Source organism: Cyprinus carpio, chromosome A22, assembly GCF_018340385.1.
Source record: "Cyprinus carpio isolate SPL01 chromosome A22, ASM1834038v1, whole genome shotgun sequence".
Classification (NCBI taxonomy): domain Eukaryota; kingdom Metazoa; phylum Chordata; class Actinopteri; order Cypriniformes; family Cyprinidae; genus Cyprinus; species Cyprinus carpio.
This window is the reverse complement of record NC_056593.1, coordinates 17766800-17794623: the sequence shown is the minus strand read 5'-3', so window position 1 is coordinate 17794623 and position 27824 is coordinate 17766800. Positions and strand designations below refer to the sequence as shown.

General features: G+C 37.6%; 1 protein-coding gene across 4 annotated transcripts in view; it reads left to right on the top strand.

Annotated features, from left to right (window-relative positions):
- LOC109066562 (metabotropic glutamate receptor 7-like) overlaps positions 1 to 27824 on the top strand; it is a 200621-nt gene that overhangs the window by 46184 nt on the left and 126613 nt on the right. For all 4 annotated transcript variants that reach the window (XM_042712141.1, XM_042712140.1, XM_042712143.1 and 1 more), the window contains exon 2: positions 5690 to 5906. In XM_042712141.1, the coding sequence (XP_042568075.1) occupies positions 5690 to 5906 (217 nt within the window). The remainder of the gene's footprint in view (positions 1 to 5689; positions 5907 to 27824) is intronic.

Here is a 27824-nt window from a genome sequence, read left to right as displayed (position 1 = left end):
TCGGCAGCAGGCGTGAAAGAATGGGTACTTGTAATGAAATCAGTGATTTGCTGTACCTCTGTGCAGCGGGTCAGAGTGATTAAAATCTGACGCCACTAAGAACCAGGCAAATGAACTTCACATCAATGGCACTCGCCGTATATTAATTTGATTTCCACAGCTTGATTCATTCTGGGTCCTTGTGTCACGTATTAGAACATTAGAGATGCCAGCATGTGGCATGGTAGTTACACTTGTTGTACATTTTAATTTAAGATTTGTTGACATAGACATTCGTCAGAGACCTGCGGTACATTATGGTCAAGGCTGTTCTCTTCCCCCAGCCTTTAGAAGCCCAAGAGTTGCTCTGTGATTTATCTAGTCCTTTTAATTAAGGGTCAAGGGTTGAGCTGGCTAGGGAATGCAAAGCCCTGTGATTAAAGTTCAGGCGTATGCAGGTAATCCCCAGCTTTTGATGGGGCCTGTTTGTCACCCTCGGGCCAGTTGGTAGATTCCTTGTGTGAAAGTCTACTGAAATGGGTGGTTGACGGTGTAATTACTTCAGGTGATAGCTCGATGTTAATGGCACTGCCAACAATGTGCCATGTGATGTGAATGAACACCATCAGGGTGAACAATGCCATTGTGTTGCCGGAAGCATTTCACCAAGGATAGCCATTTACTCAGTCCCAAAACCATTTACTTAACTTCAAGTCATTCTAACCAGTATAAATTCTAAATTCTCAACATAAAATGGGAAATTCTGAAGAATGTTAATATAACTCTTTCCATACAGTAAAATTATGTCTTCTGTCCAGCTGTAAGCTCCAAAAAGGACAAAGAAAAAACTCTATAAAAGTAATCGTTATGAATTTCATTTGCACTTGGTTGCTTCAGAATTGGTTTGTGTACATTATTCCAGTGAATTATGGCTAAAATTCTGGTCTGTTCCTCACACAAAGTTCCTATAAACTTCAGAAGACTTGAAATATTGTGCACAAATTTACTTTTATGGTAGTTTTATGGTGCCTTTTTGGAACTTGACAGCCTTTTATTAAATTGAAAAGAGTAAGCATCTCCTTTCATGTTAACCAGAACAGTGACACATTTGGAATGACATAATCTTATTTTGATGTCTATCCAGTTACAAATTCACCCTTCTAATGGTGCTACTTCTATAAGTTCTCAACCACCATAAAAGTTAATGTCACCAGTTCTGCTCGTGTTGGGTGGAAAATGGAGGTGGAGAAAATGTCATCCACCATGTCACACGTCCAATGCTGTAGCCTCGGTCTGCAGTGATTCTCCAATTCACTCAGGCAGAGGCACTCCACCTCCGATCAATGCCAGGTCAGTCCTTTGTCAAATACCTCGTCTGTTTCTTTTTATGAGTGCTGTCAACACACCTGACCTTTCGAGTGGATGCAAAAAATGACCCCCAGCGGTCATGAGGCAGATCTATTACCCTGAAACTCATCTGTCTTTGGCCCAGGCAGAGGACTCCAGGGTCATGACCGCATTAAGCACTGACAGGTGGAAAAAACCCTTCAGGTTGTTTTGAACGCCAAATGTTGACTTACGAGGATGTTTGTTTGGATGTATGACAACCCTGGAGAGGTGTTTACTAGCTCACAAGGCAGCTATAGATAATAATGATAGCAATACAAAAAATGTTGAGATGCTGATTGGCTTCCGGTGGCTTGGTCCAGACATTTATTTGAAGAAGCGCCTCTCAATATGGTTCTTTAAATACAGATAGCGCAGCACTTTTATTTGTGGACTGAGTACTTTCAGAAGGGTTTGGTTGTAATTCAGAAAGGAGAATCACATTGGAAGATAAGCAAAAAGTGTGAGGCGCAAGATGGTATGATGCTATTTAGGTGTGATAATAAGACTTGAAAATAAAATGGATTTTGTAAATGCTAGCCTTCTTTGGCATAAACAGAATGTACAATCTTGGCCGAGTCTTTTTTTCTCTCTCTTTTGGGAGGGACAATTAAAGCAAAATGCATCAGTTAAACATGCCTCCAGTTTCTCAGTCCCAGAATTATCTGATCGTCACACTGGTAATCCTGCTTTAGGCACCAATTTTTACCTTGACACCAGTAATCACTTCAGAATAAGAAGGCCACAAGATTCTTCTGACTCTGTTTGTGTGCCTGAATAAAAGACACCTTCACCTGATGGATAGCCCAACTGGACACCTTATTCTTACACCTCCTGAGTAGACACAAGACAGGCCACTGGATTCTGTGGACACAGTATCCACCACCTTCAGATCAGTCACCATGATAGACAAGATAATGGAGTCCGATAATGGGGCGCCATTTCCAAACCGAATGATGTTCATCACGACCCTTCATGTCATCCACACAGACACATAAATACACAGTTGACAGCTTACAAGGGCTAAAGCTACGATCCGGGGCCTTGATATTATGTGTGTGTCTGTGAAAGAGTGTGAAAGACAAGAAAGATGGAGGAATGAGGAGGGGTGTTGCTTTTGAAACTCTAGGTCTCTCCTCAAGCCAATCTCTGTTATCCCCTGTTTTGGGGCTATGAGATCTATTCCTTCATACTCCTCAAGGTGTGGATAGTCAAAGCTTGCCGTGGGTGGAAGAAACTCTTTCTGGAAGAAATTGCGAGTTCTTGCTTCAGGACCTTGACTTGATTTGAAAGAGGCAACCTGTAATTGCTTCAGCTGATGGTGGAAGTGCAAAAATGTCTTTCAGTAGCTTCCAACTCATAATAATTGTGATTGTTACTTGTTTATACTTTAATCATAAAAAAAAAAAAACTGTCAAATGTTCTTGTATTAGAGACATTCTCTGAAAACAAGTCTTAATATTTCATGCAGAGTTGCTTCTAAAGTAAGTTTATCTTGTTTCAAGGATTTTTCAATATTTTAAGGGGTAAAAGAAGAAGTAAAAAAAAAAAATTCTTTATTACTGGTGGTAAATATCATTGATTTTAGATACTATACATTTATTGGGTCTCTGTTTGTGTTCTGTTTGTAGCTTAGCAGTTAGCATGAGCTCTTAGACTCCTTGAGCCGGGGAAAAGAAAAGTTTAAACCAACCTAATCACTTTAGCTTCCATTCCTCCCTCTTTTCCCCATAACTCTTTGTCCATTCCCTGCTGCATTTTCTTTCTTCATTGCAATAACAAAATTAAAATTTAATATTCAGTGCATAAATATGGTTTATTGTGCATTTTCTTTTCAAAATGTTTCCAAAATAATGTATGCTGTTTTTATTTATTTATTCTCAAAAGCACACAGTTCTCACACCCATCCCCATGTTTCTGTCCCTTATATATTTTCTTACTTAACAAATGATTTAATGGAAAAGCTTAGCTCACCATTAAATCAAGTGAGACCAAAAGGCTTAAAAAATAATAATAATAAAAATAAATAAAAAATAAAAATGCATTTGGCTTGACAAAAAACAACCATGAGTGCAAGTTAGGTCAAACTCATTTTGAAGTTTACAAAGGATATGTTGAATTACTTAGACGCCTACTAGAGCGGTGAGTGTTTAGGATGGTGTTTGTGTGTACTAGGAGCTAACTTATCATATGATTCATCCAAATATTCACAAAGTCACCTTTTTATTATAGTTTCATGGTCCAGTTTATTTTTTCAGTTCACCCACCAGTTGCAGGGGGCAAAAAGTGGATCTGTTTTTCTCCAAGCGTCCCATCAACCTCCCCTTATAAAGTCATTCTTAATGGTATGTTGATGTGTTTTCCACCAGATATGTACTTGAAAAGAACATAACTTCTTCTTTTTGTTCACTAGCCTATTGAGTGTAATTGCAAGGTAACTTTACTGTGTTTATTGAGTAAAGAGAGAAAAAAAATGTCATATGAAGCCCAGGCACAGCATGCTTTTGCTTGCCTTGATAATATAACTGTGAATTGCTTAGAATTTGAGTGCAAGGCTTCTAACTCAGAAGATGTGACAAAGCATTTGTCAGAAAATAGAGAACATGCCTGGGCTTTGGTGGATAATGTGGGATGTTGTTAGCTTGCTAGTGAGGACTGCTGCAGATTAGTTTATCTGAAATTGCGTGAAGACATTTACGTATATATTCAGGTCCCCTTTAATACTGAAATTTGACTCAAAACAAGTGGTTATTGAACACACTGGAAAATAGCTTGAATGTTGTTGGCCATCACTGATGAACATCTGGGGTCTGATGCCTCATCCAAGGACATTTTCATAACTTCATAACAAGCTTTGTTCCAGGAAATAGTTCAGCATTTTCGAGAAGTTGAATCGTCAAATGTCAGAGTTCAAGTCATCCTTGACTGTACATTAGGAGGACATGGGAGTAGAATCGGTATGATTTTATGCTAAACGGTCTTAAGTGACCGTTTTAGTGTTTGTGTATATTCCTCAGCATGACCTCTTCTGAGGTGAATGACTTAAATGCAGCACTCACTGTTTCATTACATAACTAAAATCAATGAGTATATTATGCACCTTGTCCAAGATGATAAATGTGGTGCTGCGGCTTGCACCGACAGCTTGTGGGTGATGTGGAAGTCTATTTCTGTTTGTTTCTGATATCTGCCAAACACCAAATTTGTATTATGTATATGCCAAACTGCAGCGGATTGGTCATTTTGTTTTACCATATAGTCATGCAGGATTAGGGCTGGGTGACATTGCTAAAAAAAACATATAGATACTGTATTTTGATGTATTCAGCATGTGATTCAGTATTTATGTAATTGCTGTTAAATTGCTAAATGTTTTTTGTTTTTTTGTTTGTTTTTTTTAACTGAAAGAATCATCATTTTCATGAAACAGACATTGTTGTCAAGAAGATTATTATTTTTTTTTTTAATACGTCTGTCTTAACATGGAGATTCAGGTCTATTTTTAGAGTTAGTTTAAATGAGTATACAAATTATTTATTTATTTATTTGCTTAATATTATTTTTATATTTTATGTAAAAATAATTTTGTTGTGTCATGCTAAGTAAACGTTTTAGTAACACTAGCATTTAAATATATACTGCAAAATAAAAATATTTTTTTATGCATTAATTTTCCTGTAATGCACCTTATAGTGCATTAAATGTTCTCTCTATATCAGTATTTATTATAATATGAATTATTTATTCATTTTTACACCTTTAGAACATACAATTTCTTAAAACAAGTGACAAACAGCCAATTTTGGATGTTACAAGGAATCTGCAAATATTATGATATTTTAACTTTTAACTGTTTTTAATTACTTTTAAAAAAATATTCATAATGTATCTTTTCATAAATAATTTCTACAATATATATGTTATACATATATTATATTCTATTCAATAAAATTAAGGTTTGAGGCAAAAAAAAAATAACAGTCCAAGACAGTATTGTTACATTAGCTAATTTAAGTAAGTATTACTTACGTCAACAGAGAGGGATCCAAAGTCAGCACAGCCTTGTCTCAGTGTCCATTTGATATAACTTTCACTGCAAAAACCCACAGAAGACCAGCATTCATATTATGACCGTGTCAAAGAGACAGGCAGCAGATACAATTGCCTATGAAAGTTTGAGTAATTGACATTCAATACGGAATCATGGTGGGAATCACTCCATCATTTTCCATTATAAGAGCTGACAGAAATAAAAATTGGGCCAACTCAGTTTAGCAACCGCAGCGATAGTCAATCTAACCACCTTATTTTTGTCTGGTTTCAGATTCCGCAGATCAGCTACGCCTCCACCGCTCCAGAGCTGAGCGATGACCGCAGGTACGATTTCTTCTCTCGCGTCGTACCTCCCGACTCCTTCCAGGCACAAGCCATGGTGGACATAGTGAAACTGATGGGGTGGAACTACGTGTCTACAGTGGCCTCGGAGGGAAGCTATGGCGAGAAAGGAGTCGAGGCCTTCATGCAGATTTCCAGAGAAGCGGGTGAGTTAGACAAAACACTAAACAAGAAGTCTTTGAAGAATAAAGTCCTGAAAAACTCAAAGCAGTCTCTGCTTGAGTAAACAAAAGAGTTGCTAAGAGACTTATTTTGGTTGTACTAATGACAACCTGTCAATTTCATCAGTGTTTACAGATTATATTTTTAAAAACAAGCCTTATTCAGAGAGAAATGTTTGGATTGCTTCATTCATTCTTCTCTGCAATACAAAGTTGATTGCTTGAGACAGCTTCAAACCATAAATTCGCAGTGTTTCCCCAAACAAGAAGTGATCCTCTCAAATAAAGAATATGTAAACAACACAATTGTCTGTTAATGGTGGGGATGTTGTGTCTCTGAGACACTTTTCACACAAACGTCTTGCAAAACAAAGTGTGATGTGCCCCAAGGAAAGAAGATTAATTCCAAACATCTCCCTCATTAGTGAGTGAAGCCAATTACTGGAACTTGACTTGTATCTTTTAGGGAACAAATTAGATGGTAAGGTGTAACCTGACATGATGAGTAATTGGGGTTGCTTAATGGAGCCTGTGGTATGTCAACAAAATAACCTCATGATTGTTTCACACTTCTTAGGAAAAGTATGAAAAGTCTTGTAGGGTTGGTTGATTTGTAAACAAATGGTTCTCGTGTTTTTTAATGAATTTATGGAACTAGTTCACAAAATCAATCTGTGCTTGTGGCTGTTTGGTAGGATCTGGGATGAATTGAAACAGCCCAAGCGGTTCTTCAGCTCACAGAGTAATTGCACCGAGATTTATATTATAATGAGTTGGGTTACCTTACCTTCATCTGCCTTATTTCACCCACTTGTTGCTTACATTTTTCTAATAATAGTAATAACTGTATGTGTATGTGATGAGCAGGGCTCCATGAGATTTACATTGTGCAAATTCTATTTTATTTTATTTTATTTTATTTATTTTCTTCCATGAGATTTACATTGTGCAAATATTTATTTTATTTTATTCATGAGCAGGGCTCCATGAGATTTACATTGTGCAAATTCATACCAAATCACTACCTCATTAAATACTTTAATTTTCCTGTGAGATTGGAGGGGAGATTAAGCATGTTGTGATGTTTTGGCTAAATGTATCGTGTAATTATTAAAAAAAAAAAGCACAGGATTTTGAGTGTGAAGTGCCTCAAGTGCTAGAGGAAAAGACTTCTTATGATGTGTGCTAAAGCTTTCCAAGGAGACTTTGGCTCAGAGGTCAGTATGTTGGCAAAAACAACAGTGCTCAGAGCTGTTTGGCAGAGTGTTTTACTTTATGGCCACAAATTTAGGGGGATAATGAATGTTCTTTTGCTGTACTTTTACTGATAGCGACATTGAGTCTCATTCATGGAATACAACAAAAGAAATGTTTGGTAAAGGCTAATCTTATAACCTTCTGTAGTTATGTCAAATAAGAAGTTTGAATTAAAAATCCAAAATTCCATATAGAAAGCTATGAGTAACTATTTTATTTAGTAGCCTCAGAGACTTTTTAGCACTCAGCAAATTCTGTTAATTGGGCTTACTGTCCAATTTAGCAGGGAGGTAGAATTCATCTCTTCTGTCAGTGCGGTGGAGCTCAGATTAGCAACATTTCTCACTTTATCACAAGTCATTTTTCACTTCTCCTTCGTGCGAGTATTTTTGCAGACTATTTTGAAATTAAACCAAACGAAACACCTACGTCCACACCTACCCTCAGGTATTTGTCATCTTCTCTTCGCGTGCCAGATTTGCCAACCACCCCGGCTTGTTCATTAATTTTTATTTATCAAGCGATTTACAGTCCAGTCAGGATTTGAAGAGTGGAGACAGTTATTAATTATCCTAATTTGTGTATTTGATTATTCTTTATGAGTGGCAGTTCACACTGTTTATCAGTCTTATTGCTTTGGTGCACAAGTGGCACAGTGCTTATCCTGTGGGAGATGAAGGAAATGCTTTTTCATATGGTTGAGAACCCAATGCTATATGATGTGGAATGCCTTCGACATCATTATCCTCAGCTACAGTATGTTTGTATGTGTGTGCATAACTGCTGACATTAAGACTTTAATGGGCTACGTTTGATTCAAATTAAATGTGATCACTGAACTTATGTCCACTAGAGGAGAAGATGCACCTGAGAGCATTTCCAAAAAGACGCATATTGAATGCCCTCGGGATGCTGTATTGAGGGTTGCAGTGGTCTGATTGTTACATGGAATGCATTAAGGATACATTGGCGCAGTCTTCATGAAAGAAATGGACAGCTGTTTGAATGACTAATCATGTATACAAATCAATGAAGATGAATAAAATTAAACACCACCTTTTTGAATTGTTGAATTTATTTATGTATTTATTTATTAGCAGTCCCTAAGTTGATCTGAGTGGTTGCTAGAGAGGTCTAAACGGTTGCTAAGGCATTGTTAGATGCAGGGCGTTGTTACTAGATTAAGATGTTTTGAGTGGTTGTTAGGATATTGTGTTGCAGTTGCTAAGTTTTCCAAAGTGTTCCTCGTCAAACATAATCTTAGATTAAAATCTTACACTTTTTAAATAAAATTTAAGACTTAAAACCCTTACATTATCTGAGTGAAATGGTTTAGGGATGCTTTTGTTGTTCTAGTTGTTACTAAGGCATTGTTAGATGCAGGGCGTTGTTACAAGATTAAGATGTTCTGAGTGGTTGTTATGATCTTGCTTTGCAGTTGCTATGTTGTTCTGAGTGGTTGTGAGTACACTGATGCACAGTTGTTAAGGTTTTCTGTGTGACTGTTAGCATTTTGATATGTGGTTGCTAAGAAGTTGTGAGTAGTTGCTAAGGCAATGATAGCTACAGGGTGTTGCAATAAGATTAGATGTTCTGAGTGGTTGTTATGATGTTGTTCTGCAGTTGCTTAGGTGTTCTGGTTGATTGTTAGCATTTTGCTATGTGGTTTCTAGGAAGTTGTGAGTTGTTGCTTAGGCGTTGCTAAGGCATTGCTAGCACCAGGGTGTTATTGTAAGATTGTAAAGATCTTCTGAGTGGTTGTTAGGGTGTTGCTGTGCAGTTATTAAACTGTTCTGGGTGGTTGTTAAGGCATTGCTAGCTTCAGAGTGTTTTCTGAGTGGTTGTTAGGATTTTTCTGTGCAGTTGTTAAGATATTATGAGTGGTTGCTAGCATTGAAAGATGAGAACACTTATACAAATTTTATGCAGATTCAGTTATCATTTTACCTCTAATATGAAATTTAGCAATTTATTACTCTAAAAAAGAGAGAGCACTTCTTAAGCTCCGTCCACACAGCGACATGTTTAGTTGTATACGCATACATTTTGTATCGTATAGGCGTTTCGTCCACACGAATGTATAAATGTATTGTTCAATGTTCGTAATCCGCGGGCAAGGTTTATGTGCATAGTCCAAGTCTTCTTCTCCGTTTTTAGTGTATCTCTGTGGCAGAATTACAGCACCACCTACTGGTCTGGCATGTATACTACATTTTGTGGTTCGTGTGGATGCAGATATTTCTTGAGACGAGGGGAAAAAACGATCAGATAGGGAAAGTTCTGGCTTTGTGTGGATGTAGCCTTAGTATTTTGTGTTTTAAAATGTTCATAGGTTTGGAATAACGATATTGCACCAATATATTTTCACGGTTATTTCTAGTTCTTATAGCGTTTTCACAGCTGACTTGACTGATCACACATTTTCACATTTTGCACATCATCTAGTACTTTATGTCGCCTAGAATTTGTCCATTGATTTTGCGTGGATCCAATAAAATTTAGGACATCCCAAGGGCTAACCTGTCTTTAATACTGCAGAGTAGTTACTTCAAGTGTTGTCTGATCTCTCATCAAAATTTCAACAGATCCTGCCAAGGATGTGATGTGGTTTAGAGTAGTTAGAATGTTCAGATGGTCTTGCCCAAATAAACACACTCATGCCTGAGATGAGGGCAGCCAAGGAGAAAACAGATTGATTCATATTAAATGAGGGTTTGTGTGTCAAACAGCTTTTTGTGATTTGGATGTAATCAAGCTCTTGGAGGTTGTAGAAGTATAACAGGCTCTCTTCTACTATAAATAACATTTTTATTTGGTGAGTGAAAACTCTTGTTTTTTTCATTAGTTCAAGAAATGTTTTTTTTTTTTTTTTTTTTTTTTTGTAGATTAAAACAAGTAAGACAACTCAAAACTCAACACTATTATGTTATTGTATTGTTATGCAGTTTTGAGTGGTTGATATCGTTTTAATATGCAGTTGCTAGGGTGTTCTGGTTTGTTGTGATGACATTACTAGATTAACATTGCTACTATTGCTATGACATTCTAAATGGTTTTGGCCGCATTGCTGTGGAGGTGTTCTGAGTGGTTCTTAGCATTTTGCTATATGGTTATTAGGGGGTTCTGAGTGGTTGCTAAGGTTGGTAAAGTGTTCTTTGTGGTTGTTAGGATGTTGGTGTGCAGTTGTTGAGGTGATGTGAGTGTTTGTTAATATGTTACTGATTTGAGTGGTTGGTAACGCATTACTTTACAGTATCTAAGATGTTCTGTGTGGTTGCTAAGGCATTGCTTGCTTTAGGGTGTTGCATAGGATTGTTAAGGTGTTCTGGTGGTAGTTAGCATTTGTGGTTGCTGTGGGGTTCTAGGTGGTTGCTAAGGCAATATCAGCTGCAAAGTGTTGCTTTGAGGTTGCTAGGACCTTCTGGGTAATTGTTAGGACGTTGCTGTGCAGTTGCTAAGGTGTTGTGAGTGGTTGCTAAGATATTGCTGCTCTCAGTGGTTGCTAGCACATTATTGTGCATTTTCTAAGGTTTTCTGAGTTGTTGCTAGTGATTTTTGGATGGTTGCTAAGGTGATGTGTGATGCAGGTATTGCTGTGCAGTTGTTAAGGTGCCGTGAGTGGTTGTTAGGGTGTTGCCTGTTCTGAGTGTTTGTAAACACATTACTGTGCAGTTTCTAAGATATTCTGAGTGGCTGCTAGGGAGTTCTGGATGGTTGCTAAGGCAATGTTTGCTGTAGGGTGTTGCTATGAGGTTGTTAAGGAGTTCAGGGTGGTTTTTAGTATGTTGCCATGTGGTTGCTAGAAGGTTCAGGGTGGTTTCTAAGGCATTGCTAGCTGCAGGGTGTTGCTAAGAGGTTGTTAATGTGTTTTGAGTTGTAGTTAGAATGTTGCTGTGCAGTTGCTAAGGTGTTGTGAGTGGTTGTTAGAATGTTGCAGTTGTGATTGGTTGTTTACATTAATGTGCAGTTTCTAGATGCAAGGTTTTGCTATGAGGTTCTTATGGTATTCTGAGTGTTTGTTTTTTTTAGGATGGTGCCGTTTTATTAAGGTATAATGGGTTTTTGCTAAGTCATTGTCATGGTGTCGCTATAAAGTTGCTAAGATGTTCTGAGTGGTTGTCAACGTTTTGCTATGTGATTGCTAGGGAGTTCTGGGTGGTTGCTAAGATTGCTAGCTACAAGGGTGTTGCTATGAGGTTGCTAAGATGTTCTGAGTGGTTGTCAATATTTTGTTACGTGGCTGCTTGGGTGTCCTGGAAGGTTGCTAAGGTACTGTTAGCTGCAGGGTGTTGCTGTAAGGTTACTAAGGCATTCTGAGTAGTTATTATTATCATTTTGCTATGTGGCTGCTAGGGTTGATATGACATTGCTAGGTGCAGGGTCTAGGTATGAGACAGGTTTTACAGCTGAGATGCACGCATAGAGAAATTCAAACAGACAGTGAGTGTGACAGTACCATTCACCTGTCTGCCCAATGCATTATACAGGCAGTGAGAAGCTAATATATCCCCTCTTATCTGCAGCCCTATATTGCAGGTTTTAGGCAAGAATTGTCATTTCAGTACATCACTAATAGTAACAGTCTTGCAATTACCGCTGATTAGTCTGTGTCCACTGCAGTTTTATCAATTTGTAATGAGATCATTAAGTATCCTATTCTGCAAGTTCCTGATGCCAACGTTAGGTAAAAAAAAACTGGTTTGATTTTAGTTGTGATTCCTACTTTCTTGCACATTTTAGATCAGCTCAGGGAACAAGGGGAAAGCAATCGGGCTATTTGAATCTCTCTATCATCATCATCTACATCTTCAAATTCCTTTGAAGGCTTAGCAGGATAATATCCAAACTGCAGCTATGAAAATGATCACTTGCAGCTGTCCAGAATCAGGTCAGAACCTTTGATCCATCAACTGCAGTGTCACAGACAATGTTTTCATCTTTATTAAGGATTTTAGCCACGGTGAACATGGAGAGGCTCTGCGTTGATAGGACTCTGTCAGAAGTCAATGATCAATCAGTGACTTTAAAAATGTCAGTGTGTTCGCATCATTTCATTGCTTTTGAGATAATAATCATATCCAGGATTGGATCATTCTGAAAAAGACAAATGTTCTGTTTGAGAATATATATATATATATATATATATATATATATCTCAGTAACATTAGTGCAGTGAAACTGCAAGTGAAAGTGACGTGACCCAAACTCAGTATTATTTTTTTTTGTGCTATCACACTGTGCTATCACACTGTTAATGACAGCTTAGCAACAGTGCTAATTTGACTCAACTCTACATTGACTTTTATCCGAAGCGACTTACATTTACATGAACATTTTATCAGTTGATGCATTCCTTGGGAGTCAAAACCATTATCTTAGTATTACTAGCACCATACTATTCTGTTTGAGCTGCAGGAACAAGTCTCTCATGCAAAGATACTGTATATGCAGAGTGTTCCAAATCTGTCATCTTACTAAGCAGCTACCTATGTAGGCAGTAAAGCAGCTTTCTATGTTTTCGAACAGAATAATTATCTGTGGCTTTACCAGTGTAAATATGCCATTCAGGAAGCACAGCATCTCATTTGGCAAGACTGCTGTCACATAATGACTACAATAGTGAAAGTGTTGACAGAAATTGAGACCGTGGACTAAACATACATTTAAGTACATTTGTACATTGTGTTGTACATTTAAGTGTTGGTGCTACACTGTCACTTCTGGCAACATGAATTGTGGTATCGTATTCTTTTAGTTGCGAATAAAACATATGTGGGGTCATTTGTAATGTTACGAGCAGCATACAATGATCCAAGATCATTACAAGTATAGCAATGCATTCATAACTGAGCTTATTTTAGACCAAATAAATCTGAATTCAAATGTCTTGATGTTGTTTACAACTCTGCAAGGCCCAGATGATAAAATGAACCATACTTTTCTTCCTGAAATTCATCGTTATACCAAACCACTGTCAGCATAGGCATCTCTGACATGTTTTCTAGTCCTGAAGTGCACTGGAATAAGATTTTGTGCATCTCAGATGTCAGAAAAAAACCCTAGTTTCTTAACTTTTTGTTCTCTGCAGCCACAGGATCTAGGAGAATCTGAACATCCTATGATTAATGCTTGTGGCCTTCAGCTCTTTGAATCTTAATTGTTGCTAAATGACAAGTTTTATTCTTTGCCTCCAGACATGTCTTGGTGAATTGTGATCGATATTTGTTGATATTTTTTCTTAATAATTAACTTGGGGACTCATTAGTGTGGGTGTCACTATCCTGGATTACATTTAAGAGATGGACTAAGTGGAGCAAGATTGAAAAAAATCGTTGCTTGGAATGAATCAATTGAGCAATTAGTGTCATCCCCAGTGGAAGTGTTCGTCACTTTAATTTCACAGTTGTCTAGCCTTAAATTCTCCTTGGAAAGTGGTAGGTTCGGTTCCTCTCAATCTCCCACAAACCGCAGAGATTAGCCCGAGAGTTGCAAACTAGGACATGAAGTGCACTGCTGTGAATTAGAAACTGGTAAGACCTTGCTATTCATTAGTGCATCTGTAGACAGTTGCCCTTCGTTTCTGGTTGTAATCTATTGGTTGATTTCAGGATTAAGTCTCATAATAGCACTGGATCAAAGGATAGTAGAATCAGATGGCTATTAGCTAGTCAGTCACATAGACTCGACTTGGGCTCAGGTAATAATTTAGTGCCATGTGGAGTCTCAAGTTGAATGGGGAAAGCTGTCATTAAGATGTCTCTCCCCCTGTTCTTCTCAGGCGATGAACACAGCGCCAACATATCAACGAGAGCTTTTCAAACAGTGAAGCCTTTCGCCAATACATTATTCATCCCCCTCCCAGAACTCTACCCTTCTCCAACAGCACCAGTGGCCCATAAATTGTACATGCAGGGAATTCTGTGCCACTATGCCCTATTTCGTGAGCCAATACATTGGAAGCTCAAATGCCTGAAAAAGAGAGAAGGATCCACTGGGAATGAACAGATTTTTTTTCCCTTTCCATCTCTGAAATAGATAGCAGAGGCTCAAACGGTGAATAGTGATGGACTAATGAGGTGTGACTCGACCTTTGCCAAAATGGTCACAGGAGCTTTGCCCTGATCAATAGGGGTTCAGTTAAGGGCTTGCTTGATGGTTGTAAACTGAACGGTTGATTAATGATTAAAGTTGCATTGCATGGATACACAGTGCAGTTGACCTGAAGACCTGCAGGGCAGAGTTTGTGCAGCGGGTGTGTGATTTTTTTATGTTATTTATTTATATATATATATATATATTTTCCAATCTCTTGGCACTTGCAAATGGGCATCTGTCTGCTCTGCTAGAGAACCATCACTGTAGGGGTGGGCAATATGAGCAAAATCTTATATCATGGTATGAGTCATTTTATATTACAGTAATGTATCAAGATTTTGGTGCAGAACATCTGCAGTTCCTTTCTAAAACATACTAAGATGTTTATGTAGGCAGCATTTTAGTGTATCACTGCAACATTTTCAGCCCTAAAATACTTTGTTTTGGCAAAACTCTAAGGTAGATTTGCATATGGTGTGGAAAAGGAAATCCCATCATGTAAAAATCAGTAAAAAAATAAATAAATAAAAAAAGATCAAGGTGCAATAATCGGGCTCCAAAAGTAAAAATTCAGTTTCTTTTTTCCATGATTTATTTATTTTTTTCAAATATATTTATTGACATTTTGTGCAGATACGACATCATATGTATACAAAAATTAGTAATCCACAATTCTGCTTTTTTCCCACCCAATCCCCCATCCCCTCCACCCCTAGTATCCCAACCACACAACACAAATAAGTACAAATAACACCAGTGCAGTAAGTGTAGTTAACGCTCTGGGGTCTAAGGGTGTTTTTAGGCCCTGGAGAAGTTTTGACATGCCCTGACATCTATGCTTTTTCAGTTGCTTATAAACATATAAATGGTTAAAATCTGAAAACACTTTATTCAGCACAAACTGGGCTAGATACTGTACAATAAATATACAAAGAGAAAAAATAATAATAAAATAAAATAATTACAATTGTTAATCCTCTTCTGCATCTTCAAGTGACAGATCAGTAGTATCAATATAATTCAACAAAGGTTTCCATGTTTTATAAAATGTTTTTAAAGAACCTTTTAATGAAAAACTGATTTTGTTCCAGCTTTAAACACAAAATAATTTATTTTATCCATCTATCATATGAAAGAGAGGATGCATCTTTCCACTTAAGGAGAATAAGCCTCCTAGACAATAGCGTGGTAAAAGCAACCACGCCTTGTGTTGTTGAAGGCAAATTTGGCTTAAAAGAAATTCCAAACAGCTGTGAAAGGGTTTTTCAAAAGTAACAAATATTTAAACCAAAACTCTGTCAGTCTTGGACAAGACCAAAACATGTGAGTGTGATTTACTGGCGATTGTCAGCACCTATTGCAAGTATTACTTCTGTCTGGGTATATGCTGGCTAATCTAGCATAAATGTAGTGCCCTCAGTGAAGAATCTTGCATTGCATCAATCTGTGTCTGGCACATATGGAAGAAGAATGCAAACTTTGGAAGTTTGAGAACCTTTCTTCTTATCCGTGCATTTTTGCCACCCCAAAGAACAAAAAAAAAACAAAAAAAAAAAAACACTTGTTAATATAAATGGGTATATGTTGAAAGATATATAAGAATTTGGGCAAAATTGTCATTTTAACCAAATTGATAGTGGTGGAAATTATGATTCTTTCAAGAGATTCGTTCATTTTCAGTTCGTTCACCAAAATGATTCGTTCAGATTCGTTCACTGATTCGTTCAGTGACCATTTCTTCATATTACACAAAATACACCAGCAGGTGGCAAAAAAGAGTGTCTTATGTGTTGTCTTAAGGCAACGAACGTATTCACTTGTTACAAAAACTGATTTGGCTTTATTAAAATGAGTGCATAATCGCATTCAATAAATAAAGTCTAAAGTTGTTCAGAATAACAAAGCACGAGGTTTTCTCGCATAATTAACATTTTAATTGTTTGGTCAGGCAGTTCATATATTATATATTCACATTCATAAATCGGGGATTAAACGTGGAGTTATGTTCTGTATGCTAAATATGAAAACAAGCGTATGTGCACAGTACCTATAACTGCACTTTGCTTTTTGCGAGATTGACAGATGGCCGACTGACCCGGTTTACTCTCATTCATTTCGTTCATGAACGAGATAAGCTATGTACCAGTTTATTTCATTCAGGAACGAGATGTATCAATTCATTAAACTCGTTCACGAACGACATGTACCAGTTCAGTCATTTCATTCATGAACGAGATGTACCAAATCATTGAACTCATTCACGAACGATAAATCTCTCGATTTCGTTCAGACTCATATGAAACTCGTTCAGTGAAGGGCGTATTAGTTCACTACATTCAACAAATCACATGCTTAGTCCAATCTCATACTCGAAGGCTATTGGCTCGAGGTTGAGTAACTCTTTGACAGGATGAAACAGTTCACAGAGCTACGGTTCACCGAGCTGCGCATGCGCTGCTAATAGCGCCGCGCTGCTGTGGAGGGAGGAATTCAAGTGAACGAGAAATATGAGTCAATGGATTACATGAACGAGAACGAGTCGTTCACCTAAAAGATTCGTTCAAAAAGAACGATTCGTTCACGAACGACACATCACTACAAATTAATACATCCAATTAGCGATATTGGAAGAGAGGACCATCTCTGGGAAGAATAAAATAATCGAATCCATGCTATAAAATTTGAGCTGAAACCAAATATATTTAAACCCCGTTGAATGACTTCTCGGCATCGAGGGACAGTATAACCTCACCAATGTCGGAACTTGAAGAAAGGATGGTATTAAAAAGTCTTCTGGTGTTATAAAAAGAGTGTCTACCAGCCATAAAGCCTGTCTGGTCGGGGGAAATAACAGCAGGCAACACTTGCTGAAGGTGAAGGGCAAGGATATTAGATAAAATTTTTAAATCCACATTTAACAAAGAAATTGGCCTGTAACTACTGCCGAGTAATGGGTCTTTATCTTACTTTAGCAACAATGAAATGGATGCCTCAGACATGGTTGTTGGGAGCTGCCCTGAAAGAAAGGCCTCATTATATACTCTTTGTAGTATTGGTGCTAGAACAGAAGAGAAAGTCTTAAAAAACTCAATGGTAAAGCCACCAGGGGCCAGGGGATTGAACATTTTGAAGTGAGTGAATTGCCTCTTGTACTTCCGTGGTAGACACAGGCCTGCCACAATCATTTGTGGAGCCATGATTTACGCAGGAGAATATTAGTTGATCAAAGGGGTCAGAGTCACATTCTGAGGAATAAAGATCTGTGTAATATTTTGAAAAAAATCAGTTTCTTCTGGGTCAGAAACTATATCATCCTTAGGAGATTTAATTTGGGGGATCAGTCTAGAGGTGCAGGCAGTTTGAGATTGAAATGCAAGTAATTTGCCAGCTTTTTCACCAAATTAAAAAAATAAATAAATGCTGCTTGGCACTCAACAGTTGTTTTTCAACTTTATGAGTTAAAAGTAAATTATACTCTGAATTTAAAGCCGTTCTTTGTAAATTGTGGGTAAAGGGGTCAGAGAATATTGACGGTCTAGTTTAGAAAGATCTGTTCTCAGATCTCCTCAACTGACAGACATATGACATTTTCTGTCATCGCATATAAGATTTAAATGTTTCCATAATGTGTTACTGCTAACAGAGTTGTTGTCATTTATTTCAAAATATAGATTTATATGAGATGTGAGGTAATCTTTGAAATCGTTATCAGAAAGTAAATGTGGACTAAATCTCCATTGTTTAAAATAAGTTTTAAATATGGAAACATTAAATCCAGAGAGGTGGGGGGATGATCATAGATGACTATACTATGATAGTCACAAGAATTGACAGTGCATCATTCTGTTATCTAAAAAAAAAAAAAGAGAAGACTTTGCTAGTTGGAAACCTTGATCTCCAGGGATCTGACAGGCCAAGACTCTAAAAGCCTGGCAGAAATGGACAATATGGAATGTTATGAAGAAGACCGGTCCAAAATTGTATTTTGAACCAAATTAAAATCTCCCCCATAATTATGTGGTGACTATCAAGATTACAGTACAGAAAAAAAAAAAAAATACAAAGAGCAAAAAATTTATCATTGTCCCAATTGGGGCTATATATACATGCTGAAACAACTGAAATTGTTTGTAAAATTTCAGAAACAATCACATAACCATTCGTATCTTAAACCACTGATTCCAGTTCAAAAGCAATGTTCTTATGTAAAAGGATCACTGCCCCTCTTGCCTTCACACCAAATTTGGAGTGAAAACAGTGATTAAACCATGCACTCTTAATGCGAGAAACATCTGAAGTGCAAAGATGGATTTCTTGTAAAAAAAATAAAAAAATAAAATAAAAAAATTACCTTGGCCGCAGACCCTCTATCGACTCCAATGATCCTTTTGTTGTACCATCTACTCCGTGCTTCCAGATCAGCGGTCTTGGCTTTCAGTTTTGCGTAACTCTCCGTCAATGTTCCGAGGGAAGTTTCCAAACATTCCACCCGTTCCTCTAGTCACTCCGCATGGGACTCAAGCGTGGTAAGTCTCTGTCCATGATCGGATACTGTAGCTTCCACACGGCCTTGAACTCAGCTGCATGGTTCAAGTGACCCAATTCCGATTTTTTCCTCTCATGTGGCACAGATCGGATATGACCGGTGAACGTGTAAGCAGGAAAAAACCGCATGGATTCCGATTCAGGCCTCATTCATATGTGGTAATAAATCGGATATGAATCGGATACGTGCATTTGCGTGTGCCATGTAAGCAGACAAATCGGATATTCCCCAGTAAATGCGAGTCGTACGTCATTAAAAAAGTGACGTCAACTCAGGTGGACGCCACCAACTGAGATCACATGACTTATTATAGGCGTGATAGAGGACGAAGGATACACACAGTGGAGCAATGCGGCGGTTTCATGTCTTTTAAGTCTTTGGGGCGAAGAGACAGTGCAGGCAAAAATATGCAGGGTTGTTACAGAAATAAATAAGTTTGAAGACATTTCACGAGATATGGGGAGGCACGGTTTAAGCGCTTTTTTCTCCGCCGTACGAGACCAATGTTTTGCTGATTTTTTTTTTTGTTGACTTTTCAATATATTATGGAAAGCAAAACACTGTATAATTTTATTTGCATCTGCATCCATTGTATTTCGTGCTGTTTTACTTCCTTTTCCGAGTCAGAACGTCTACGTTTGGTAGTTTCAGCAGTGTATAGTGTAAATGCAAAAATCAGATACGGGTCACTTTTAAAAGATGATGTAAGCGGGTCGTCAAAAAAAATCGGATATAGTCAGAAAATCGGATTTGGGCATCAAGACCTGCAGTGTAAATGCAGCCTATGTTCTTCCAGCGAGTCTGTTTGGTCCGCCATGTTCACTTCGCTCGAGTTCGCGGGCACCTCGGCTCTCGTGTTGGCTTCTTTCTTAGATGTTTTTGCCGTTTTGGTTGCCATTTTAGACAGACACTGTTACTAAAAGTCGTCTGGTTAGTTTTTAAAGTTTGTTAGAAAAAGTTGTTGGGGTAGTTGAAGAAATACATGAAGTTAGACAGGGAAGAGAGGCAAACACGTCTACTCCATTGCACTGCTCACAGGAAGTTCATGATTTGACATTTTAAAGGTAACTTTGAAGGCAGATCTACTGTGGGCTACAAGGTTGTTCATCGATGGTATATGCTTCTGTTGAATTATGAACATGACTCATAATTTGTTACAGCTCTCAACATAGGCGGAGTTTCACATTTTTGCCTGGCGGGGCACCTACTGTACCAGCAGACCACGAGCTCAGATTTATTTATTTATTTTTTTACATACCGTATATACCATATTTTCTACTTCTTCAATTATTTGTAGTCTATTTAATTTCGTCTTCATTTAAAATATATTTAGGATTAACAATGACTCATTGGCTACACAAAGAGAACTTATATCTTACCTAATTTAGAAGAATCCGCCTCTTTTTCCGATTTGCGTAGATGTCCACAATGTTCTCTCCTGATAAATTTGCAGTCAAATCGTTTTCTATGTACAGCAGGGAAAGATCGGAAAATCTGTCCTGAGCCATCGCAGATCAGAGCCAGTTTCTGATTCTTTTCATCACTGAGGAACTTCTTTCTGACGCAGCAGAGCTAACGGGCAGTGTGAGAGTGAGCTGAAGGAGTCAGTAAAAGTTTGGATATTGATCCTTCCGCACTTCATCTGTAAGTTTTTCAGGGGTGATCGGCGATGAGATTGCACATTTAACAAGGTCCATTTCAGCTGTCACAAGCTGAGGGTGGATTTTAAAGCTTGCATACGCGTTAAGTAAAGGACCGATGCTGTTTTTCTCACAGCTGAACACAGAATCACATGCCATGCTTAGGACCATTGTATCAGTTGAGAATCGCCTGTCCAATTCAGCCATCATAGTGTCTAAAACAGAGAGATACAACTGACATTTAAATATCTGTGATTCTGATTCCCAATGTTTCATTTTCATCACGCTGGCCAAGTGTGTTTGGCACTAAGTACTGCAAAAGCCCAGGAGGTGCCCGTGAGGTTCTTTTTCATTTTCCTTCAATTTGAGGGGAACTTTCTGCACTAACACCAGAAAAATCCAAACAAAACCTTTTTACCTGCATCCATATTGCCTCCTATGAATGCTCCTCTCTGCAACACTTGAGATGTGTTTTCCGGTTCTTTACTACTGAGGCTGCATCAGCCATGGTGCTTGCACTTTTCAGTCTTTTGTATGTTACATGTACAACTCCGAGAACTTCCTCAAGAATAATTACGGAAGTAATGAAGTGGAGACTTGTCATGTGGTGATACAATCCACTTGCCTCCATAGACCACTTTTTGGGTTTAATAGCAAGTGTCTTCAGCATTTTTCAAAAACCTGAAATGGTTGCTTGGCTCTGCAAACAGTATGTCAGTCACATTTAGAGACGTTGTAATGTCTCTGTTCACTGTACATGATTCAACAAGGACGAGATTCAGCTTATGCACCATGATTCGCTGCTGGACTCAAATGCCCTGACATAACAGAGGCTCCACTGTATGACTGAGCAATGATGGGAATGTCCTTCAGCGCACATGACTGCAATCCTTCTTTAATACAAGAAACAATCCCTGTAGCATTACGAGAAATTGAACAGTCAACAAAGCAATTAAATCGCTCCTTAATCTGAAGCCCCTCGGTGTATCTAATGCAAACAAAATTTGCTCAGTCTTTGACAACATTTGACGACTTTGCTTCATCAACAATAACAGCAAAAAATCCTATCTTGTGTACTTTTTTGGATATTTCTTCACAAACAAGCTTTTTTCATTCGAACAAATTTCATTCTTAAAATATCGGCTTGTGTAATTAAAATATTTAGACTGCATGGATATAAAATCAAGGTCCTATTTTGAAGAAAAAAAATGCATAAGCTCAGTAATTCCCCCTTGTTTCTGCGTCAGCATCTTCACGGTGTCCACAGAAAGGCAGGCCTAGTTTGGCAAGCAGTTTTATGATATCAACAGATTTGCAGAAGTCCTCTCTGTTTTTTCTACTGTGCTTTGATGGTTTTGTGACAGCTGTGCTGCCATAGACCCTGACGTAGCAGTCTGTTTGTAGCTCTCCCACATTTCCATGCTTGATAAATGTACCTGTGATGAAGCATGTTTTGTCAGCTTCTCTGACAACTTTTTCCAGTTTCGAGCTGCCACTTTTGTAAACAGTTCGTCTGTGCATCTTGCAATATTTGAAGAAAAGTGGCGACAGCAAAAACAAAAAAAAACTGAAACCAGTGAAACTTGAGTACTCCACCCTTGGGAACTTGTGGTAGTAAAATAGTGAGAAGGCACAATTAATATCAATTTGGTGCTTAGAGAAAGAAGAAAGTATGGGCTGTTTCGACCATGTAGCTTTCTCTCGTAGGTCATTGATGTATCCAGATGTGGCTGCGGGTTAAGCGGGTGTCTCTGCTGACAAGGTTTCCAGGTCAGTTAAGATGCAGTTGCCCATGTACTAGGTTTTTGAACTGAGCCTGTGATTTTCTTTATTTCACATGCTTTTTATGCTAGCTTAGCTAAATGGTTTTGTCACTCAAACTGTTGTTCGCTATACCTCGCGAAAAGCGATTAGGGTGGAACGTGTGAGGTTATAGTCCTCATTTATCCCGTGAATTGTCAATATGTTAATCATCAGCTCATGACTTCAATATGCAATGTAGTTTGTTCACGATAAATCTTCAAGACAGCTTAATGACTCAAATCCACCTCCAGCCCTTTGAACATGAAACTATGAGCCATGCATCGAAAACAAGCTACCCGGCTTGGGTTAAAAGAGGTGTAACTCATTTTACTCGGGTGCTTTTTATTGAAGTAGCAGATGTATTCAGGTGTGCTGCACAGAATACTCAAATACCTGTGGCCTGGGCAAGTGCTTTAAACTGCAGGTTCCACTGTACAGCCCAGGCTGATCTTCACGACTTTAAAAGCCAGATACATTGATGAAACAGAGGAACTGCAAATCCTACATTAATACCACACGATGAGGCCCAAAGACAAGCTTTAGTCTCGCTGGCTTCCTCAAACAGAATTTTTAAAACATGTGCAATGCGCTTTGGAGCTTCCCCAGTAGCCAGTTGTCTTTTTTCCCTCTGCAGTATGCTTTTATTCTACAGATTCATTAATATGTAGTCAATATGAGGAGATGAGAGTTAAATTATGAGCGTTTTATATTTTGTTCTTGCTTACAGAACGTTTGTAGTCAAGAACCAGTCAGATCTAGCCTTTTGAAATCCAACATGAGCCTGAACTCTTGTAATTTTATATCTAGCAATGCCTGACGACTAAGTATTTTAAAACAAAAGTTTTTTTTTCTTTCTTTCTTTTTTCGTCCATGACTAAAGAGCATTTGTGCTACAAAAGTGTTACCTAGCATTCTGTGTAAGACATTGATTTTGACCAATGTCTTTCCATTTTAAATCCCCAGTCTGCTTTCTGCCTTGAGAAAAACTTTAAAGTAATTGAGCTCAGTTTGAAGCTTTTTTACTGAAAGCATGTTGTTACGGTTGAGTATTAGTGTTGTAGAGCAATGGCACAGTCCAAAACAGATTAGCTCTGAATAATTCAGAAGCAGCTAAAGAGACCACATTTCCTTTTAGCATTCTATGCTAGCTTACAAGCCAACAATCCCATGAGATCAAGTCTTCCTCAAGTTTAGCCAGCTGAGATGTTGTGCGCAATGTTAACAACACATTTTACTTCTATAATGTGATATATCTGAGTCAAACAAGATATTCAAAGGGGAAAAATATGTAGGGTGGGACCTGAATCCATCCATCCATCCATCCATCCACCTATTGAAGCAGGATTTGTTTTGTTTTTTTAAGTGTATTTTATGTATTGTAATTTAAATAATCATGCTTGTAAATGTCTCCTTGAATCATTTTATTAAGGAAAAACAGATTGGGCCCTATTTTAACGATCTAAGCGCATGGTCTAAAGCGCACGGCAAAAGGCACATGGTTCAAAAGGGTTGTACCTAGTCTCTTAATGAGTCATGGGTGTGTTTTGGCCATAACGTGCAACAAACCAATCAGAGTCTTTAAAGCCCAGTTGCGCTCACGCTATGGCAGATTCGCTATTTACATTGCGGAATTTGTAAGAGCAGAGACTGAACGCTATTCTAGAGAGGAAAGGTTCTGCTTGTGCGCGTGGTTAAAGCCCGCGAGCAGACCATCTACGGGGCACAATAATAATCTTTTTCATTGTAATCCTTTCATTTTTAATATTTGGCATGTTTGTGTGCTGCTGCGTGTGTAATAAGCAGAGTGTACATGCCTTATTCTCCCACTTATAGACACATATTACTAACACTTAAAAAAAAAAAAAAAATAAAAAAATATATATATATCACCATTCACCACATATCATATATATATATATAGCATTGACTTACATTTTCATTTGCCTTAAAATAGCAATGCCCCAACAATGAACACACCTTGTTTTCAAACCAGCATACCCATGAGCGCAAATACATTTGCTATTGCCTTAAAATAGCAATGGTGCATGATAACTGCACTGTCTTCATAGTTGTATAATAATAAAATTACCCACACACCATCTATTTAAACAACGTGGTGCAGAATATGAATATGAAAATGATAACTGCACTGTCTTCATAGTTGTATAATAATGAAAGTATTGATAGATGGTTGATCTGAATATGTATAAATTGACCCTCTCTCCAGCCAATCACTTCAATTAATGATCAGCCAATCACTTCAATTAATTGATGTGATCCAACAGGAAACCAACCCCCATCATCCATTAGTGTGCAGTTCTCACTTTTCTCCCAGTCCATTACTGGGTAATGGATGACCGAAGTGCCCCTCTTACTTGCAATTCTCTTGTCTCTAAACTTTCACTTCATCACGTGATGTAGATTCCTCAGTTGGATTCCCTCTGAACAGATCTGTAAAAGAGGCTGTAAAATAGATTAGCCTGTCAGACATTCTTAAGGACGGATCTATGAGCTCCTAATGGCATTGATGTCAGGGTGCATGCTGGGAGACTGAGAGGAACAGTGCCTTTCAAGGCAATATTTATTGCTCTGGAGCTGTAGTTGTAATGGCATATTAAAAGTAACAAAAGTGCTGCTAAAGTGCTAGGCTGACAGGGTTGTGCATTGCAAAAAAATGGTATCTCTTAATCAGTATTTTTCTCTTGTTTTCCCATTAAAAACCTAAACAGCCTTAAAAAAAAGATTAGATATAGTTCTGTTCTAATCCACTGCGCAGTAAACTGCTGACATAAACTTAATTCTAAATGATTCTAAACAAGTCTTAAATCAAGATACATTTACTTGAAACATAAAACCATATGGGATATTTAGGATGTTTATACTGTAAAATAACAAACAAACACACACGTGCGCTCACAGACACACACATACAAATGCTTATTAAAAATATTTTTGCAGTGTTTAATTTTATGTTTGCTCTTGGTAATAAAAGGCTTGTTTTCATGCATGGATTGGTAGCGCTGTCATTTTTTGTACTTTGCAAGCTGCGGTATCAACAATGGAATATATATTTGCTATTATTAGTTCTTAGCAGTCTATTAGATTATTTTCATTGTGAAGTGTTCATTGCTGCTTCTCACGTATGGGATATGACCTTTCCAGTTCTCCCAGAGTCCCTCGAGCTGTGTGGGTAGTCAGAGATTTTGTGACCTAACAAATGGAAATATGGCCAGTGGAATATTAATTCAAAACGCTTGAGGGTGGGTGAGCTGCTTGAAAGACTGCTTGAGGTCTTGCCTCACAAAGGCAAGATTAAGCAGGCACTGAAAACATATGTCCAGCTTATGCTTTGCCGGGGTTTGTTTTGTTCAGGCAAGTCTTTGGTTTTGTGAGAGCAGGGTTTTTGGATGTTTCTTGACGTTAAAGCTTGGAAGAAAAATGTCACATTTAGCACTTTGAGGTCAACATTACATCCAAAAAAATGCCATTTCCCCTGTTGTTTTGAGACCTTATTCCAGACTGATTCCAGACTGATATGAATTTCATATATATGTTTATATTTTTATTTTTATTTTTATTTTTTCACCAAACTGCACTATGGAAGTTTGACCCAGAGCGGTCTTTTGGTTTGGCGCTGATGGGCTGGTTGGGAACCGCGTGTGTCAGATGTGCTGATGGCCTTTTCTTCATATGTTCAGTTGATGATGGATGAGATTTGGAAGAAGCTTCTTGGCAGCTGTCATTGGTTGCAAAGTTACTGACAGTTTCTATATTTCCAGCTTGGGTTTCTGCAGAAATGCCCAGTACAGCGGGCCAGGGGTCCTCAAAGATCGAAATAGCGAACACTTCTTTTTTTCCATGTTTTTAATGTTGGTGCTAGAGGTATTTTCAGTTTGGAGTTGTATATATATAATATATACAATAATATATAATATATATAAAAGCTACCCTTGTGAAAAAGAAACACTTAACTTTGTTGAATGTACCTTAAATGTCTATTAAAAAAATCTGTACATTTAAACAATGTAATATTAATTTAATAAAAGTTTTATTAAAGATAGACACTTTCATGATTCTTAACACTTTTAAAAGTGTAATTTGTAATATAGTCAAATTAAAAGTATTACTTTAAAATACATTTTAAATAATTGATTTAATATCTCGTCATAATTTAATGAAGTACACTTATTATTATTTTGATGTGTTGACTTTTATTTGAAGTGTATGTGATATTTAAAGTTAATATATTTTATATATTAAAAGAGAGTACTTATAAATAATACTATAATACTATATATATATATATATATATATATATATATATATATATATATATATGTACTCTCTTTTATGTATCTTAAAGTGGACAACTTTTTTCACAAAGGTGTGTGTGTGTGTAATAATTTTTAAACAAAAAAAGTGGAGGAGACCAATTTTAAACCTAATCGGCTGGTCTCATGAATATTAATGATGAGATATAACATACGCCCATCTTATTTGCTGCAAGACAAGAAGGTGGGTGCTAGCTGGAGTAGGATTATCCCTTAACTTTTTGTCCATCATTTCACTGCTGATGCAGCTGGTTGGCAGAGCCGTCTTTTTGATCTTAAATGCACTGCTTTGTGCTTCAAAATGAAAAATGCATCACACAGTCAAGGAACAGAACTTAGCCTCTACATCTTTTGCAATACAGTTCCGGTTATGGATATGCTTTCCCAAATCCCCACAATCATCTTTTTGTTGTGCGTTTGTGTGTTGTGTAGTTGTGTGTTTTTGTAATTTGCATTTTTGACATTTCAATTATACATCCTGTGTGAACAAGCAGTTGCATCACTCCGGAGGAGAAACACCTATCGTCTATAGCATTAAAAATTGAAAGAGGAGGCAAAAGATGGAGCGGGAATGCAGCGTAAACAAAGTAAATAAGCCACTGAGCTCCTGGGGGAGCAAATGTGTGTGGTGGGTTCAAAAGGGGGTTCCTTCTCAACTTAAAAGCCATGTTTCTACTCAACTTCAAAGCTGTGTTTTGTCCCGTTGAATGCCGTGTTTGGTCTATGCCTGTTTGTTTTATTGTGCTGAAGACAAGAGTGACAAAACACAAAATAAAACATTAAGCAGATCAATCCAGCGAGACACAAACGCAGTCAGTCATGCTTTTGAAAAGCACTGAGCCATGTCCAATAGCTCAACCTACTGTAGATGTCTGAAAACAAGCATGGGAATGTTTTTGTACGAATTTCAAAGAGATTGCCAAATGAAACATAATTGGGTAATTTATATGGGACGGGGCGGAGCGTGCATTGCGAGAAAAAAAAAATGACACTGTGGGCTGAAAATGAATGAGATGTCAGTGATTCATATTGAGATCTGGAGTATGAAATTGGAGGTGCATATAGGCACTGTAGCAATTTGATTTAAGAACAGCATATGTAGTAATCTTGTATCAATAAAAGTAACAATTTATGGAGCATGCTAAGACATTATTGCTGATGCTTTGTCACATGTATGATCTGTTTTGGTTTAGTTTTCTGTGTTTTCTTTCTCCTGCCTTTCCATGGTTTT